This window comes from Oncorhynchus gorbuscha, linkage group LG18 (assembly GCF_021184085.1).
Source record: "Oncorhynchus gorbuscha isolate QuinsamMale2020 ecotype Even-year linkage group LG18, OgorEven_v1.0, whole genome shotgun sequence".
In the NCBI taxonomy this organism is placed as follows: Eukaryota; Metazoa; Chordata; class Actinopteri; order Salmoniformes; family Salmonidae; genus Oncorhynchus; species Oncorhynchus gorbuscha.
In genome coordinates, this window is record NC_060190.1 from 58,131,692 (window position 1) to 58,150,751 (window position 19,060).

General features: G+C 42.5%; 1 protein-coding gene across 1 annotated transcript in view; it reads right to left on the reverse strand.

Annotated features, from left to right (window-relative positions):
• LOC124004326 (chemokine-like protein TAFA-4) overlaps nt 1–18,283 on the reverse strand; it is a 39,937-nt gene extending 21,654 nt beyond the window's left edge. The window contains exons 1-2 of the mRNA XM_046313153.1: nt 18,169–18,283; nt 8,105–8,260 (exon numbers count right to left, since the gene is read on the reverse strand). Of these exons, the coding sequence (XP_046169109.1) occupies nt 8,105–8,260; nt 18,169–18,283 (271 nt within the window). The remainder of the gene's footprint in view (nt 1–8,104; nt 8,261–18,168) is intronic.
• Between the last annotated feature and the right edge of the window lie 777 nt (nt 18,284–19,060).

The window sequence follows — 19,060 nt, forward strand, 5'->3', positions numbered from 1 at the left end:
GAAAAAAGTTTGGCGTTGTGTTGACTGCATTTTCATTTGTTTTTTCTTAACCAAACGTGATGAACAAAACGGAGCTATTTCTCTTACACAAATAATATTTTGGGAAAAAATTAACATTTGTTATCTAACTAAGAGTCTCGTCATTGAAAACATCCGAAGTTCTTCAAAGGTAAATTATTTAATTTGAATGCTTTTCTTGTTTTTGTGAAAATGTTGCCTGCTGAATGCTAGGCTTAATGCTATGCTAGCTATCAATACTCTTACACAAATGCTTGTGTAGCTTTGGTTGAAAAGCATATTTTGAAAATCTGAGATGACAGTGTTGTTAACAAAAGGCTAAGTTTGTGTTTCAATATATTTATTTCATTTCATTTGCGATTTTCATGAATAGGAAACGTTGTGTTATGGTAATGAGCTTGAGGCTATGATTACGCTCCCGGATACGGGTTTGGAGTCGCAAGAAGTTATTAACAAACCTCCAAACAAGCTTTGATGCCATACAACACTCCTTCCGTGGCCTCTAACTGCTCTTAAACGCTAGTAAAACTAAATGCATGCTCTTCAACCGATCGCTGCCCTCACCTGCCCGCCCGCCTAGCATCACTACTCTGGACGGTTCTAACTTAGAACATGTGGACAACTATAAATACCTAGGTGTCTGGTTAAACTGTAAACTCTCCTTCCAGACTCATACTAAGCATCTCCGATCCAAAATTAATCTAGAATCGGCTTCCTATTTTGCAACAAAGCCTATTTCACTCATGCTGCGAAACATACCCTCGTAAAACTGACTATCCTGCCGATCCTTGACTTCGGCGATGTCATTTATAAAACATCCTCCAACACTCTACTCAGCAAATTGGACGCAGTTTATCACAGTGCCATCCGTTTTGACACCAAAGGCCCATATACTACCCACCATTGTGACCTGTAGGCTCTCGTTGGCTGATCCTCGCTACATATTCACTGCCAAACCCACTGGCTCCAGGTCATCTATAACTCTTTGCTAGGCAAAGCTCTGCCTTGTCTCAGCTCACTGCTCACCATAGCAACACCCACCCATAGCACACGCTCCAGCAGGTATATTTCACTGGTCATCCCCAAAGCCAACACCCCCTTTGGCTGCCTTTCCTTCCAGTTCTCTGCTGCCAATGACTGGAACGCATTGCAAAAATCACTGAAGTTGGAGACTTATATCTCCCTCACTAACTTCAAGCATCGGCTGTCAGAGCAGCTTACCGATCGCTGCAGCTATACATAGCCCATCTGTAAATAGCCAATCCAACCTACTACCTACCTCATCCCCATATTTGCTTTTTGTTTTTTCTGCTCTTTTGCACACAAGTATTTCTACTTGCACATCCTCATCTGCACATCTATCACTCCAGTGTTAATTTGCTAAATTGTAATTACTTCGCTACTATGGCCTATTTATTGCCTTACCTCCTCATGCCATTTGCACACACTGTATAGACTTTTTGTTCTATTGTGTTATTGACCGTACATTTGTTTATTCCATGTGTAACTCTGTGTTGTTGTTTGTGTCGCTGTTACGACTTCTAGGAGTAGTGGGTGTGGAGTCAGGCGCAGAGAGACTTCTAGGAGTAGTGGGTGTGGAGTCAGGCGCAGAGAGACTTCTAGGAGTAGTGGGTGTGGAGTCAGGCGCAGAGAGACTTCTAGGAGTAGTGGGTGTGGAGTCAGGCGCAGAGAGACTTCTAGGAGTAGTGGGTGTGGAGTCAGGCGCAGAGAGACTTCTAGGAGTAGTGGGTGTGGAGTCAGGCGCAGAGAGACTTCTAGGAGTAGTGGGTGTGGAGTCAGGCGCAGAGATCAGAGGGTTACGGACAACCATATTTATTCCGGTGACAGAAATGTCACGCCAAAACACCAGGCGCATACAATGACCGGCCCAAAAACAGGTCACAAACAGTCCGGAGAAAATACAAAAATAACACATCCACAAAACGAACAGAGAAATAAGCCTGCACAAAAGCAGGCGGCATAACTGGCTTAAATAGCCCTAACCAAACCCCAAACCCCAAACCCCAAACTCCAAACAAAAGACAGGTGTAACCAATAAGACAAAAACCAACAGAAAAGGAAAAGGGGATTGGTGGCAGCTAGTAGACCGGTGACGACGACCGCCGAGCACCGCACGAACAGGAAGAGGAGCCACCTTTGGTGGAAGTTGTGACAGTTGCACTGCTTTGCTTTATCTTAGCAAGGTCGCAGATGTAAATGAGAACTGGTTCTCAACCGGGCTACCTGGCTAAATAAAGGTGAAATTAATACAACATTTAAAAAAACATTGGAGTCCTCAGTCCAGTCAACTCCCTCATAGAGAGCTGCCCCAGAGGGACAACACCATAACATCATGGAGGATAGTGGAAAGAGCCTCTCTCTTTCTCTCTCTCTTTCTCCATTACCTGAGAGGCCACCGTGCCTGGCAGCAGACTCTAATGATATTTTAATAGTCCACAGTGGACCAGCTCCCTTTGACATCGTTGATGTTAGGAGGGAAAAGAGCTTTTCTGTGTACTGTATGTATGTTTATTCATTCAGGGTTTTGGCTCTTAATAACCAATACCTAACATACATCAAATCATAGTTATATTATTTCTCTTCATCATTATTTTCTATCAGGTTAAAAGACTAAAGATGCATGACAGATCTCTGGCTTCTCCCTAGCTTTGGGTACTAGCAGTCTACTACAAGACATATGACTGGTAAAGAGTGTCCTCTATTGGTCAGCTATAGGAAAAGCATCTCATATGTTTGATGTGAAAAGGAATAGAGAAAAAAGCATTCATATGATAACATTCATACCATGATCACTATGCAATAGTTTATGTATGTATTGTTGTTGAACATTGACAGTGCTACGGTAGTTTGTCGTAAAATGACATAATTTACAAGAAACAACTGTACTTAATAACTGTAAGATGCCCTTGATTTGTAAATCTCCTATCAGTCCAATGCTTGTGTTCTTCATACACAGTACAATGACAAAGTCCCTCTCCAAGGTCTCCACATCTGTATCTGAGACAGAAAGCAGCTTTTTGACTGGAGGTTCAGTCTTCACTGGAGCTGACCTGACCTGGCCAGCCTAGAACAACCTCATTCTAAGGAAAGAGACGCATGGAAGAAGCTAAACAGAGACATTAATGCTAGAGTCTGAGGTTACTTTACCAGTCGCTGCGGGTCTGTCTGTCTACACATTTCTGTTCTGTTTGATTCATCCTCTCCGCTCACGTACGTGAAACCTATCTATTTCCCACTGGAGGGGGGTTAATGCATCTGGATTGGCTGTGAGACAGAGTTAGAGCTGTGTGTGTGTGTGTGTGTGTGTGTGTGTGTGTGTGTGTGTGTGTGTGTGTGTGTGTGTGTGTGTGTGTGTGTGTGTGTGTGTGTGTGTGTGTGTGTGTGTGTGTGTGTGTGTGTGTGTGTGTGTGTGTGTGTGTGTGTGTGTGTGTGTGTGTGTGTGTGTGTGTGTGTGTGCATGCGTGCGTGCATGCGTGCGTATATGAGGGGTGATAAAGGCCATAAATTAACTGAAGGAGACGACTGAAAGCCTTACTAACACCGTGATGAAGTTGTGAATAAAAAGATATACTGTACGTTTGCGTGTGAAAGAGTTTACGTGTTTGATTTTAATATTTTGTTATTATTATTTTTATTCTTTTTATTATCCAATACATTGAGCCACAGCCTAGAACTGGATGCATGTGTGTAGCAGGCTAACCTGTATTATCCAGACAAACTGCAGGCCCAGAGCTTGGCTGTTTGTGTGTCTCCGCAGCAGGAGTGACAATATCAGGACCATGGCCGAATTCTCGGCCAAATTGATCCTTGATAACGACCGAAATTATTGAATTTACTTTAGGAGAATGTCTTAATGGACATTGAGAGAATTAGCAAACCCCCACACACACACATGTCAAAAGGACCCATCAATCAAAGCCACCAGCGCAACTCAAACACTCAACAGCAAATCTCATTTGTGACCGACCTGCTCGATTCGGTCTTACATAGCAACATTTGAAATGCTGTTTTTTACATTGAATAAAAGTAGAGACTAAGAGCTAGAAAATTCTATATCATACACTACAGTTGAGGAACAATGGGAAAGTAATTCTGCAGTGAAAGTAGATCAACTTGTAAGCGCACTTTTGAGAAAAAGTCCCTTGAATGTTTTGGTACACCTACTGGAGATGTCTTCTTTGTCTACACCTATTCAGCATCGTTCACACCCTCTTAAGCTTTAGCCCCACCCAGCTTGTTAAGGATTCACATGTAAGGCCATGTACTAAACAACCAAAGATTTGAAGACTAAAGGCTGGTTTATTCTACAGGTGTGTTCGTAAATTCAATCTGGAATGCCAGAGTATGCTCAGAGTGCTCTCTGGCCATTCAGAGCATTCAGAGCGCACACTGGACGAGGAGTAGGGTTGATCTGAGCATTCTAACCTAACAACAAGAGTCAAGCACCCAAGCTAACAAGCTAATGTTGGCTGGCTTGCTAGCTACTTCCAGACACAAATGAGGGAACAGCTCACTCTGACCATTTTACTTGCCCTAGCAGAGCTGGTTAGGCTGTCTTTATGTTATCCAGAGCATTGGTGACTGCAACTGTGGTGCTGGCAACAATTTATTTATGTTTTTTTTGCCAACATTTACTGACACCGGCCAAATTCAAAGGGAGTTGAACTTTCAGTAATTTGTCAGTTATTCTGTGCTTTGGCACACTCTGACGAGTGTAGATAGCCAAAGCGAATTTACCAGCTATGTCTATCGACAGTTGTCGCAGTGACATCATGAACATTCTATTAAAATGCTTACTTTCATAGTGGGGTCTTTTGTTTAGACATGTAGATAGCTAGATAAACAATGAACCATAATCTCAAATCATAATATTACTATCATGCATGAATCTACAGGTAGCTAACCAACCATGTTAATGTTAGCTAGCTAACATTAGGCTATAACTAGCAATGTAAATGGCTCTGAGCTACAAATATTATTACTACACAGATCATACACATAATGTTAGCTAGTTAGCTAGCCAGTTAACATTAGCTAGCTAGCTAGCAGTACGCTTTAACTTGAAATTAAAATAACTTTCTGACCAAATTAGAAATGTGTAATTTCTGAAAATGTAGCTACCTAGACTATATTACCCATATACATGGAAGGACGCTTCTCCCTCTCTGTCACGGCTTCCATGGTTGCCTTAGTTTGAAGATATAATTCAGAGCCAGGTGTTTTATACAACAGCGTGTCTCTTTTCGACTTTGTCTGCATATTTGCCATCAAATATGGCAATATGAGCAGCTAACAGTTCGCTGCAGCTGTACATAGTCTATTGGTAAATAGCCCACCCAATTTACCTACCTCATCCCCATACTGTTTATATTTATTTACTTTTCTGCTCTTTTGCACACCAGTATCTCTACCTATACATGACCATCTGATCATGTATCACTCCAGTATTAATCTGCTAAATTGTAATTATTCGCCTACCTCCTCATGCCTTTCGCACACAATGTATATAGACTCTCTTTTCTTTCTTTTTTTTCTACTGTGTTATTGACTTGTTAATTGTTTACTCCATCTGTAACTCTGTGTTGTCTGTTCACACTGCTATGATTTATCTTGGCCAGGTCGCAGTTGTAAATGAGAACTTGTTCTCAACTATTCTAGCTTGTTAAATAAAGGTGAAATAAAATCTAAATTTAAATAAATTTAAAAATAAAAAAAAATGCCAGAATCTCCTTAGCTATCATAGTCTAATTCCACCGTTCATTCAACTGATTTCAAAGCTCGTTCCTCCAGAAAGTGGAGAGCAACACCTTTGCAGTTTTACTACGTGATATATTTTTTTGAAAGCAGCATTAGAAAGGATTACCTACATATACTGACCAGCTCATGTTATAGGCGTGCTACATGGTAGACCAGTCCAAACTCATTTTTCAGCATGTCTAGCCTACCCATTCTTTTCAGCCAATCATGGCTAGCGGGAAGGTTCCTGACTTTTTCTGTAGCTAAACCAACTAGGCTCGTAATTTAACAATTTATTTGTATTTACAGATTGCATACAAGTTTGTTATTAAGTCTAGTGGCACAGCAGGCACCCGAGTGGTGCAGCGGTCTAAGGTACTGCATCTCAGTGCTAAAGGCTTCACTACAGACTACAGACCCTTGTTCGATCCCGGGCTCGTGATCGGGAGTCCCATAGGGCGGTGCACAATTGCCCCAGCGTCGTCCGGGTAGGGGAGGGTTTGGCCATGGTAGGCCATCAATGTCAAATAAAAATGTGTTCTTAACTGACTTGCCAGGTTAAATAAAGGTTTGATAAAAAAAATAATAATAAGGCACATGAAAGTTTACATGTTCCAGAAGGCATTTCTGCTAAAAAAAAACATATTTAGTGTTATAAAACGTTTCGTTCAAATGACACTCCTCTGAAGTAGTGATGCCCGACATACAACTAGTTTGAGTAGCATATCGCTCAATGTGATGTTAAGCAGGCATTCTTTACTCAAGGCATTAGGTGGTCACAGAATGTATCATAGTTTACAATACCTTCTAGATAGCTTAGTTAAGAAGAAGTTTGGATTGGATAAGCCAATACGGCAATAACAGAGGCAGGCAAACACCTTTTTTTAAACTAAATGCATGGATATCATGAATAAAGACGGAATCAGACAAACCAGTAATGGTTTGAGAACATTCCAAGATTTGAAATAAACATATATATTACCAGGCACATCTTTCTTTCTATATTTAGTTAGGTCAGCTATGCCAGCCTATGGAGTCCCTTGGGGAACCTAACTACCAAACCATCCAATGATGGGATTTATGGGCTGCTTAAATGGCTGATCTCTATAATATACAAACAACTTTTGGAAAGCTAATATTCTGAGCTAGCCATTAAAGTATGGTCCACAGATCTACGTGAATCTGAACATCCATTTTACTGGAACAGAATATGGAAAAATATGACCTTGGCATCCCGCAATGCAAACCATCAATTTATACATTTTAAGTTTGTTCACAGAATTTTTATAAGGAAATTAGCCCCAACTCCCAACTGTTTACGGTGTCCCCTATGATGTGGGAGTGTCCTGCAGCCAAATTAATTTAGAAGTGTACGAATGTCAATATTCAATGTGTTACATCTGCTGTTACTTAACAATGATAGCTCCTTGAATCTCTCAATCAATCGGAGACGATTACTTCTCGCAGGCAGGCAGCACTGACGCAAAAAATATACAGTATATATGTTGGTAATCTCCCAACTCTATCCCAGTTCACCAGTGGTTACAGTTACTATTGGGAGTTATAACATTATAATTATTGACAGCGAGAATGAATGGTACTAGTCAAAGAACAATTGGACAAATATACTTGACGTTGTAAAGAATAATCTCAACTAAAGCACAACACACAAACAATCTATAAAATAAATGATTGGTCACATACACATATTTAGCAGATGTTATTGCAGGTATAGCGAAAAGCCCAACACATACATTAAAAAAAATGTTTTAAAGATATATACAGTTGGAGTCGGAAGTTTACATACACTCCACAAATTCCTTGTAAACAAACCATAGTTTTGGCATGTTGGTTAGAACATCTACTTTGTGAATGACACAAGTCATTTTATCAACAATTATTTACAGACAGGTTATTTCACTTAGCATTCACTGTATCACAATTCCAGTGGATCAGAAATTTACACTAAGATGACTGTGCCTTTAAACAGGTTGGAACATTTCAGAAAATGATGTAGGACGTACATATGGGTACTTGGACATGGCCACTCAGTGGCTCTGTCTCTGCCCTCAGAGCAACAGACGGCAATGGAAGTTTGATCAAAATGATCCCATGGTTCACTAGCATCGCTAAAACAACTCCATCCCCTTCATAACTTAATCTCGCGAGAAATACAGACCCCCTTTATCGTGAAGTAGAGAGCTAAAGCACTTTGTGAGACTATTCAAGCTCGTGCCAGCTTCCTGTGTCTGGCTGTGAGGTGAATTCATCAAGACCTTCAAACACAGCTCTGGTGTGATCTTCACACACATACACAATGTATGTTTACCTTCCACACAGGAGGGCCTGGTTCTGGTTGTGCCAGCGACCTGGCCTGGGAAACAGGAGCACTTGACGGTCTGAGAGCGCTCTTCAATCTTGTTCTTATTACAGCAGCGATGGATGGCCACCACCTCACACGTCCCCTGCTTCACCTGGTAGGAGGCTGAGAGAGAGAGAGAGAGAGAGAGAGAGAGAGAGAGAGAGAGAGAGAGAGAGAGAGAGAGAGAGAGAGAGAGAGAGAGAGAGAGAGAGAGAGAGAGAGAGAGAGAGAGAGAGAGAGAGTATTTCAATATTTGCACTTAAAAACAGACACTTCTATCAAAATACAATAATGGACAAAACTACCCATTGAGTATTCAGAGTTTTTACAATAGAAAAAAGCGGTTGAATTATTTACAGTTGTATAAACACAAGGAATTATTCTAAAGAGGCAGACAGTTTCAATTATAATATAAGAGTAACTGTAGTTATGCCGTCGACACACAGGTCCTTTCTCAGCTCAACAGCATCATTAACATTAAAAGCCTGACCTTTCATTGTGTGCAGGGTTACCTTCTAAAGAAAATTCTACTAACATTATTTAAATGAGGATATAATCAAAACAAAAGTTTTTCTTAGTCATAGTACAGTTTTTTTTAATGACTTTGTTGCAATGTTCACCAGTATGTGGTGCATTTTCCCAATTCTAAGCGCAAAATTGCTTGTGTATAAAAACTTACATTCTTAGCAAAAAAGGTGCTATCTAGAACCTAACATTGTTCTTCGGCTTCCCCATAGGACAACCCTTTGAAGAACCCTTTTTGGTTCCATGTAGGACCCTTTCCACATAGGGTTCTACATGGAACAAAAAAGTGTTCTCTTTGGAACCAAAGAGGGCTCTCCTATGGGGAAGCCATAAGAGAGTGTAAGCATATTTTCAATTGACTAAGCACAAACAAATTCACAAAGTAACTTGTTCACTGCAATAAAAATAGATCTTTCAATTTGGATACATGATCAATCTACTGTAAGTATCTGCTTTCAAAATGCAATGTAGTAGTCAATATAGTCTACTTTTGATATGATTTTCTTGTCATTTGTTAACAATACAATTAACTATCACCTAATCAAACTCCTAAAACCGGATAACTCCTGAACCATTATGTAGTGCCGAGTCGATGTACAGTGAGGGAAGAAAATGCAAATAAAGGTATAACATTTTTGACATGCGTTGTTCTGGATTTTTTTGTTGTTATTCTGTCTCTCACTGTTCAAATAAACCTACAATTAAATTTATAGACTGATCATTTCTTTGTCAGTGGGCAAAAATACAAAATCAGCAGGGGATCAAATACTTTTTTCCCCTCACTGTATATAGTTTGATAACTGCTGAACACTGTACATTTCTATATTTTTACTTCATAATGTATCAATTTTATGTTGAAAACCAAATCATATATAGACGTGGCTGTAAATACTACGCCATCATTCTAGATCATTATCAGCTACTAAGTGTAAAGAGTCACTCACTCTATGTGCTATAATTTTGAATGATATTGTAGTGTACAATGCACTGCTGAAATACCTGGGTTGTATATAATATATTCCACTCATTATCTGAATTTCATTGATACGCTGATGAATGTCAAGCAGAGAGACAGGCGATATTGTATCAAGTCACAAGTCACGTAGAAAAGGTGTTCTTTTACAATGTTGCGTGGGTCAGAAATGGCATACAACACCATGATATGTTTTCACAGTAGCCAACTGGTGTACAATACTCCTATTTCTGATGATTTGTCCTTGTATGTACTGTATAAAGATAACAAAACTGTAACATTTAAATATTTATCAACATGCTCGCAACCTGCCATTGCTTACAAATGATTTCATAAAACTCTCCACATAATGAAGCCTAACAATTTTAGCCTTCTGTTTAACTCCCTGGATTTAATTATCTCGTGGCTATTTCTTATTGATGAATATAACCTTTATCGATTTAGATTTCTACCCTGATGTTTTGTGTGGTTTTACAGTAGTCCTTACACAATGTGTCAACACATTTGTGTGGGAGTACGACAGAGGGAAATGCTTGAGTGTGGGGTGCAAATTGTCTGTACATGTTCAATATGAATCCATTTACAGTATGTTACAACTACTACAAACTGTCTGTACATGTTCAATATGAATCCATTTACAGTATGTTACAACTACTACAAACTGTCTGTACATGTTCAATATGAATCCATTTACAGTATGTTACAACTACTACAAACTGTCTGTACATGTTCAATATGAATCCATTTACAGTATGTTACAACTACTACAAACTGTCTGTACATGTTCAATATGAATCCATTTACAGTATGTTACAACTACTACAAACTGTCTGTACATGTTCAATATGAATCCATTTACAGTATGTTACAACTACTACAAACTGTCTGTACATGTTCAATATGAATCCATTTACAGTATGTTACAACTACTACAAACTGTCTGTACATGTTCAATATGAATCCATTTACAGTATGTTACAACTACTACAAACTGTCTGTACATGTTCAATATGAATCCATTTACAGTATGTTACAACTACGGTAAAGTCCGATTTCACACCACTTTGTTTAAAGTTCAAATAATTTCATGCTTAACCCTGAGTTGAATGAGCATAGTAACCTTCCTAACACACACACAAACACACACATGCACACTCAATAGAAGGTTCTATTTCGACAGGCCATGGCCCCTCTCATCTTTCCTGATTTAAGGTTTGTTTGTTCTCTTCTCCAGAAAGCCCTCTCAATGATCCCTCGCTCTCAGAGGGCACTCCTCTGCCATCATCCCTCTGTTTTCATTTTCCTCAGTCCTCTGTCCCAATCTCCCCAGGGCCAAAAGGAGCTGGCGGATTACACCTATAGATGCTCTCACACACACACACACACACACACACACACACACACACACACACACACACACACACACACACACACACACACACACACACACACACACACACACACACACACACACACACACACACACACACACACACACACACACACACACACACACAAATGCACACACAAATGCACACCAACACACGCCATCCCATTTCTCACATCTATCTCAAACACAGAATTCCCTTCAAAAACAATCCCCTTGTTAGTGTGGCAACCTGTATCACAGTCTGCATACCAATACCTGGGTAAAGAAGGGATAGCTTGTGCCCCATCTGAAAAACAATCTTGATTTTTTTCTACCACGGGTAAAGTGGAGAGGGGGGGAGAAAGAGAGAGAGAAAGAGAGAGAGAGAGTGAGAGAGATACAGAGAGAGACAGAGAGAGAGAGAGATATTCAGGGAAGGCGGAGGAGGAGGGCTCTGTCACAGGCAGTAAGGAGAACAAAGAGCACGCTGCCTCCTGGTGGCATAATGAGGTCACAGGGGCAAAAGTTCTCTAAACACAGAGCAGCATCTCTCTCTCGCTCTGTCTGTCTCTGTCTCTGTCTCTGTCTCTGTCTCTGTCTCTCTCTCTCTCTCTCTCTCTCTCTCTCTCTCTCTCTCTCTCTCTCTCTCTCTCTCTCTCTCTCTCTCTCTCTCTCTCTCTCTCTGTCAGTCTGTCTGTCTCGCTCTCTGTCTATCTGTCTGTCTGTCTCTCTCTCTCTCTCTCTCTCTCTCTCTCTCTCTCTCTCTCTCTCTCTCTCTCTCTCTCTCTCTCTGTGTGTCTCGCTCTCTCCATGTGTCTCTCTCAATTTCTCCATTCATTTTTCTCTCTACAGTATTTTCCTCATCCACTAATCTATACTGTATGAGTCTGGATCCGACTTAAAACAAAAACATGTTTTAGGAAAGGAAAGTCGACTGTGTGATCTCTCTCTCCATAGGCGACGTGAGTAAGACCTTTAAAATAGGTTAATATTCTCAAGGCCATGGCACCAGATGGATTACCAGGATGCGTACTGTGAGCATGCACTAAACAGCTGGCAAGTGTATTCACTGACATTTCCAACCTCTCCCTGACCCAGTCTGTAATACATATATGTTTCAAGCAGACTACCACTGTCCCTGTGCCCAAGAACACCAAGGTAACCTAAATTACTATCGCCTCGTAGCACTTACATCTGTAGCCATGAAATGCATTGAAAAACTGGTCATGGCTCACATCAACACCATAATCCCAGACATCCTGCACCTTCTCCAATTCGCTCACCACCCCAACAGATCCAAGGATTACACAATCTTTATTTCACTCCACACTGCCCTCTCCCACCTGGACAAAAGGAACACCTATGTGAGAATGCTGTTCATTGACTATAGCTCAGTGTTCAACACCATAGACCCCGCCAATCCCATCGCTAAACTCAGGACCCTGGGACTGAACACCTCCCTCTGCAAGTGGATCCTGTACTTCCTGATGGGCCTCCCCCAGTTGGTGAAGGTAGGCAACAACACATCCACCACGCTGACCCTCAACACGTGGGCCCCTCAGCGGTGCGTGCTTAGTCCTCTCCTGTACTCCATAATCAACGACTGCGGGGCCACCATGACTCCAACACCATCATTAAGTTTTCTGATGACACAACGGTGGTTGGCCTGATCACTGACGACGATGAGACAGCCAATAGGGAGGAGGTCAGTGATCTGGCAGTGTGGGGCCAGGACAACAACCTCTCCCGCAACGTCAGTAAGATAAAGGAGCTGATCATCGACTACAGGAAATAGAGTGCCGCGCACGCCCAAATGCACACCGACGGGGCTGTAATGGAGAGGGTCGAGAGCTTCAGGTTCCTCGGTTTCCAAATGACTAAGGAATTATCATGTTCCACACACACCAACACAGTTGTGAAGAAGGCACAACAATGCCTCTTCCCCCTCAGGAGGCTCAAAAGTTTTGGCACGGGCCCTCAGATCCTCAAAACGTTCTACAGCTGAAATATTGAGAGCCTCTTGACTGGCTGCATCACTGCTTGGTATGTCAACTGCTTGACATCCGACCACAAAGTGCTACAGAGGGTACCCCAAGCCATAATACTGCTAAATAGTTAGTCCGTGTAGCTATTTAGTATTTAATTATCTGCATTGACCATTTTTGCACAAACTCTTTGGACTCATCACATACATTGCTGCTACTGTTTATCATCTATGCTGTTGCCTGGTCACTTTATCCCTACCTGTATGTACATATCTAAATCAATGACCTTGTACGAATGCACATCCACTCGGTAATGGTACTGGTACCCCGTGTATATAGCCATTGTTACTCATGTATTCCTTGTGTTAACTCTTTTCCCTCTACATTGTTGGGAAGGGCCCGTAACCACATTTCACTGTTGTGACAAATACATTTTGATTTGATTTCAAATACAGCATTCCATAACATATTCATACCTTTGTATGAATCACTGCTGTGACCATGAAGCAATGTTTTTGTCTTGACTGTCCCTGATCTGTAAAGATGATTCTGGGGCATATTGGCTTGAGTCCGAGAAATACAAACAGTATCTGAGAGCAGTGGATCTCATGTATTTCTTTTCTTTTTCTAGGCAAGTCAGTTAAGAACAAATTATTATTTTCAATGACGACCTAGGAACAGTGGGTTAACTGCCTTGTTCAGGAGCAGAACGACAGATTTGTACCTTGTCAGCTCAGGGATATGAACTTGCAACCTTTCAGTTACTAGTCCAACACTCTAACCACTAGGCTACCCTGCCGCCCCAGTGTCTCAGTGCTCTCCTTAAACCGTCTTGTTCAGGATCACAAAGTGGTATAATGGCAATCTTAATGTAATAAACCTCAGCCCAGGCTGAAATAAAAATGCATTTACATTCCTGTGACAACCAGACAAGTGTTTGCTGGGTGGCAAACTAAGCAGTGCTCCTTTGAACTGATGGAGCAGCCAGCCGACTGATGTATTCTGACAGACAGAATTGTGCAATTTCTGTTTTTCACCTGTCAATAACTGACTAGCATGTCTGCTGCGAAAGGCCAGAAATTTGCTGCCTCTGTCTGAGGGAGCTCAGTCAATGTTGACGACAGACACAGACTACACCCGCAGCACAACAACAGCAACATGAGCTACACCTAAACTAATTCAACAATGGAGCTGATGAGGACCTGAATGAATCAAATCAGAATGATTTAGAAAATGTCTATGTTTTCAGTAAACAGAATAAGTCTGAATATATTTACTCTGGTGAAATGGAATAATGTCACAAAATGTCTCCACGGCCTCACACATTTTTGCATTGTCTTCCACATAAAGTAACCCTTTTAGAGTAAATGCTATTATCTCCCCCATTCCCCCTGTCACCATCCACATCCTGCTCTTCCACACCTCTAACCCCTCTCTCTTCCACACCTCTAACCCCTCTCTCTTCACCATCTCCCTTGTTTTCCACCTTCTACTGATTAATTCCCTCCTATCCCTGCACCCTTCTTCTCTCCACTTTCAACCCCTCTCTCTTCCATCTCCTCTCCCCCACCTCCCACCACACCCCACCTTTGTATCCTGCACTCCCACCCCCTCCTCATCTCCTCTCTCCTCCCCTCCTCCGATCTCCACCCCAACTCTCTCCTTTCTCCCACCTCACACCAGACCCCACCATCATATCCTGCAATCCCACCCTCCTCCTCTCCTCTCCCCTCTCCTCGGCTGTGAACGCTCCTATCCGACACAGCCCATCAATCAGGCTGACATTATCTGTGTTTAACAGGCCCAGATCAGGCCCCGTCCACAGATTTATGCTAATCTAACAGGTTGTTTGTACGGCTGAGTGGTCCTGTGCAGGCACCTCATTTATACGCAAATCTATCCCCAATAAAACCCACCCACTGTGACCGCAAAGCAGTGTTTGTCAAGGAGGCAAACACACACTCTCTCACACACAGAGGAAGCACTTCTAATTCGAACCCCACTCACACTGTCAAGTGTAGCTCGTCTGAAGCCCTTGTATCACAACTGGAGCAGCTACTTGGACACATTTCAATGTGTTACAATAACATACATGTTGAACAAAGCCAAAGAGTTTGATACAGTATCAGATCTCAGCTCCCGGAGCTCAAACATTATCTTTTACTATGGTAATTACCCAAGATACATGCAATATTAGTCCTTATAGGAGGGATATAACCATGTTTAGGGTGATTGTGGTGCATCTTCACTCAGCAGACACTCCATTATTGGAGTGAGGTTCTGGTCTGCTGAGGGTGACTTTGCAGTGAGGTGTATATGTCTAGTTGTGGGCTCATTGACTTTGCAGTGAGGTGTATATGTCTAGTTGTGGGCTCATTGACTTTGCAGTGAGGTGTATATGTCTAGTTGTGGACTAATTGACTTTGCAGTGAGGTGTATATGTCTAGTTGTGGGCTCATTGACTTTGCAGTGAGGTGTATATGTCTAGTTGTGGGCTCATTGACTTTGCAGTGAGGTGTATATGCCTAGTTGTGGGCTCATTGACTTTGCAGTGAGGTGTATATGTCTAGTTGTGGGCTCATTGACTTTGCAGTGAGGTGTATATGTCTAGTTGTGGGCTTATTGACTTTGCAGTGAGGTGTATATGCCTAGTTGTGGGCTCATTGACTTTGCAGTGAGGTGTATATGTCTAGTTGTGGGCTCATTGACTTTGCAGTGAGGTGTATATGCCTAGTTGTGGGCTCATTGACTTTGCAGTGAGGTGTATATGTCTAGTTGTGGGCTCATTGACTTTGATAAGGTGAGGCTAAAACTCAGGCTCCCAGAGAAAAGAGGAGTGACACTCTCACCCACTCAGCAATAACATCCTCTCTCTCTGCCCAGAGTGAGGTGCATAATGATGTCAGGGGACAGTATAGCTGCCATACATGTCCTGTTTAAAGTGAAGATGACAAAGTCAACCGTTTTCTCTCTTTTAAAAAGGTGAATGCCCAGAGAAATCATTAAGCAGCACTGGCAGGTGGGTGGATGTGTTGGCTTCTCTGTGTTCCCTAACTTCCGGTCTAGCTTGTTCTTGATCAAAAGCTGCTGTGGCAAGGCTAGGGCCCAAAAACAGCTAACACAACACAAATTGGTTTTCGGCATGAGAGACCTGCACCCTGCAGCCACCTATCTGTGATCTGTCTGTGTGCAGTACAAGAGTTTGTTTGATGGTATATAGAGGACTAAAAGTGTGTGTGCGTGTGTGTGCGTGTGCACTGCGTACAGATGTGGGATCTTAATTTGATCATGCTGTTGCAGGACATTTAAAACATGAAGATTATTTGAGGTTAAAAAGGCTTCTGGCTTTTTAATTTCCACTTTTAAATTTCAGATTTGATTTTCCCTTACGGAAAATGCATCAACCACTACAAAAAAAAGTTAATGAACTATAATCCACATAATAATTCATATTTCCTGTTGCTGCTGGATTATTTTCCTGCTGTAGAAAACTGTCTTAAATTAAGATCCCACATCTACATGGTCAGTGCATTGAACAAACAGAAGGCCCACGAAGCACACAAGCACACAAGCAGATACTGTTATTGGGAGAGCGAGACCATTACTGTGAGAAAACAAAGACGTGGACTCGGAGTCGACTGTCTTTCATGGCCCTGCAAACATTGACAGGAAACAAGAAGAAAGCTGCTGTTATATGTTTCCTATTTATTCTCCCTGACAAACATCAATCAAATCTTCCCTCCATGGTCATAGATTCAGTCTCTCCGTTCCTATTAGTGCAACTGTTTCCTGGTGAGCACTGTCAAAACGACAGAGTGCCATTGTTGATGACATTGAGTAAATGAGCCTGAGAGAGAGAGAAAACAGAGGTGCTTCCGTGAGGTAGGCTATTTCTTTTAACCTCCAGAGCCACCATGTGGCCACCAGTGGTACAGCAGGACATTGAACCAGAACAAACGGCACAGCAAAACTATGAATAACAGAACAGTAACATTAACTGACAAACCGAGGAAAACTAATGTGTGGATCGTAACACCAGATCAATTATTTTCTATTTTATAAGTCCTTTCTGTATAACACACAGCATTCCAGCAAACAAGGCCTAAACTTCTCCCAATTCATAGAAAAGCTCTAATGAATCGCAGCAGTGGAGGAACTGAGTTGTCTGGCTACTGTTGCTGGGGAAGGAAAGCAGCGTGTGAAATCAGAGGGCAGAGGAGACCCCAGCTGACCTTCACAAAAGACTGGGACTGCAATTAGTGCTGTGCACACCCCACCGCCGAAAACACCACCTCACCAGCGCCTGCCTCCGTTCCCTCTGTCATAAAGAAACTAACACCATCAGTCACCACCACAGGATGCTCGTGGCATTTCTGTGCCAGCTAAAGGTCACCTTGCACCCCAGGCAAAAACTTGAGGAAGAGAGAAAAAATGGTGAAGGATAATTAAGGAAATAGTCATAATTAAATGAGAAACAGAGACTCTGGGGGAAGTGGAGGTGGAGGGCATGCCTGGAGAGGTTTGACTCAGCACTACTGTCCCTTTGGCTTCCTGAAATATTTATGGGCTTGTGTTCGTCACGTTTTTGGCCACGAGGGGAACCATGGTAATGAATTATGCAAATCACAACGCATTAGCTTGTGGGTGTCAATTAGTGTTGGGTGGCAAACGTGTTTTAGCCCTGGACAGGGTCTTCCTCTGAGGGGAGTGATAATGGAAACAGGGAGGGTGGGGTCAGTTGTGGGAGGAGAAGTTATGTATATTAGTATGCTTATTACTGAGACAGTTCTCACACTCTCCTACTAAGACAAGCAGCTCTTACATTAGTCTATATGTCCTACAGTAGCACTAAACCGTCTATGAGTCAAGCACAGGGAAATGGTGTAGAAATAACAGCCTACTAACCAGTCTATCTACCCCGAATGGATCTCACACATTTTGTGACAGTTGGCAGATGACTGAAAATGTTATATGCTGTGGGCTATGTTATCCAATGACGTGGTGCTTGCCTTCATGCCCCTGAAACAGGTCCTTCTAGATCCTATTGTGCTGTCATGGGGACAAATGAAGTGTCAATGAGGAGGTATGCTTAATGACAGACTCCAGGCACACATGTGGCCTCAATGAAAAACAAATGAACCTCATGTGGGGTTTGGGTAGAGAGCAGGTCCTACTGTACCTGTCTGTCCCCGATGGTTACGACTGCCAGCGGACACTGGGTAACCGCAGAACATCACCACGGCGAAAAGGAGGGCCACTTGCAAAGGACACACTGAGCTCCCCCACAACTTCATCCTGAGATAGAAGGGGGGGTTCAAACAAATCAGTTTTTCCTCTGTTTTAAAGGAAATAGAGGAGTGGGGACTTCAAAAAGAAGAGGACAATGAAATAGAACCAGTCTTACCTTCCTGTCCTCGCTGTCCTCCTTTCGGGTCAGTCTTGCTCTGAGTAGGATGCTCTATGGGATAAGGGTCACTGTCATGGCAAACACGTTCTCCACCTCTTCCTCTTTCTCCTCTCATACAGCACCGGCCCCTGGGAGTACAGATGGGGCAGTCAGAGAGAGAGAGTCCCCTAGTGGCTCCTATGTGTGTCCCAGCACCAGCCCCCCTCCCATGCCATGCTCCGTGCCCTGTCCCTTCCTGCTGTAGCGGGCTGTATGGGGGCCCCGTGGTGATGGAGAGGAGATGTGAGGGCCAGGGTTCTGTCACAGATTCATTGTTTACAGTGGGCTCACCTACCCCCAGGCTCTACGTGATCCCCTCTACATCACACACAGCTTCAGAGAGAGGAGTCCAGCAGAGAGGCAGGCAGAGAACTCAAACGCAACACACACACACACACACACACACACACACACACACACACACACACACACACACACACACACACACACACACACACACACACACACACACACACACACACACACACACACACACACACACACACACACACAGAGAAACACACCAAACATGAACATACACACACACACACACAGAGAGAGTATCATACATGAGAAACACACTAAAGCACAGATAATCTCATAGACAAACATTCAGTTCAAACAA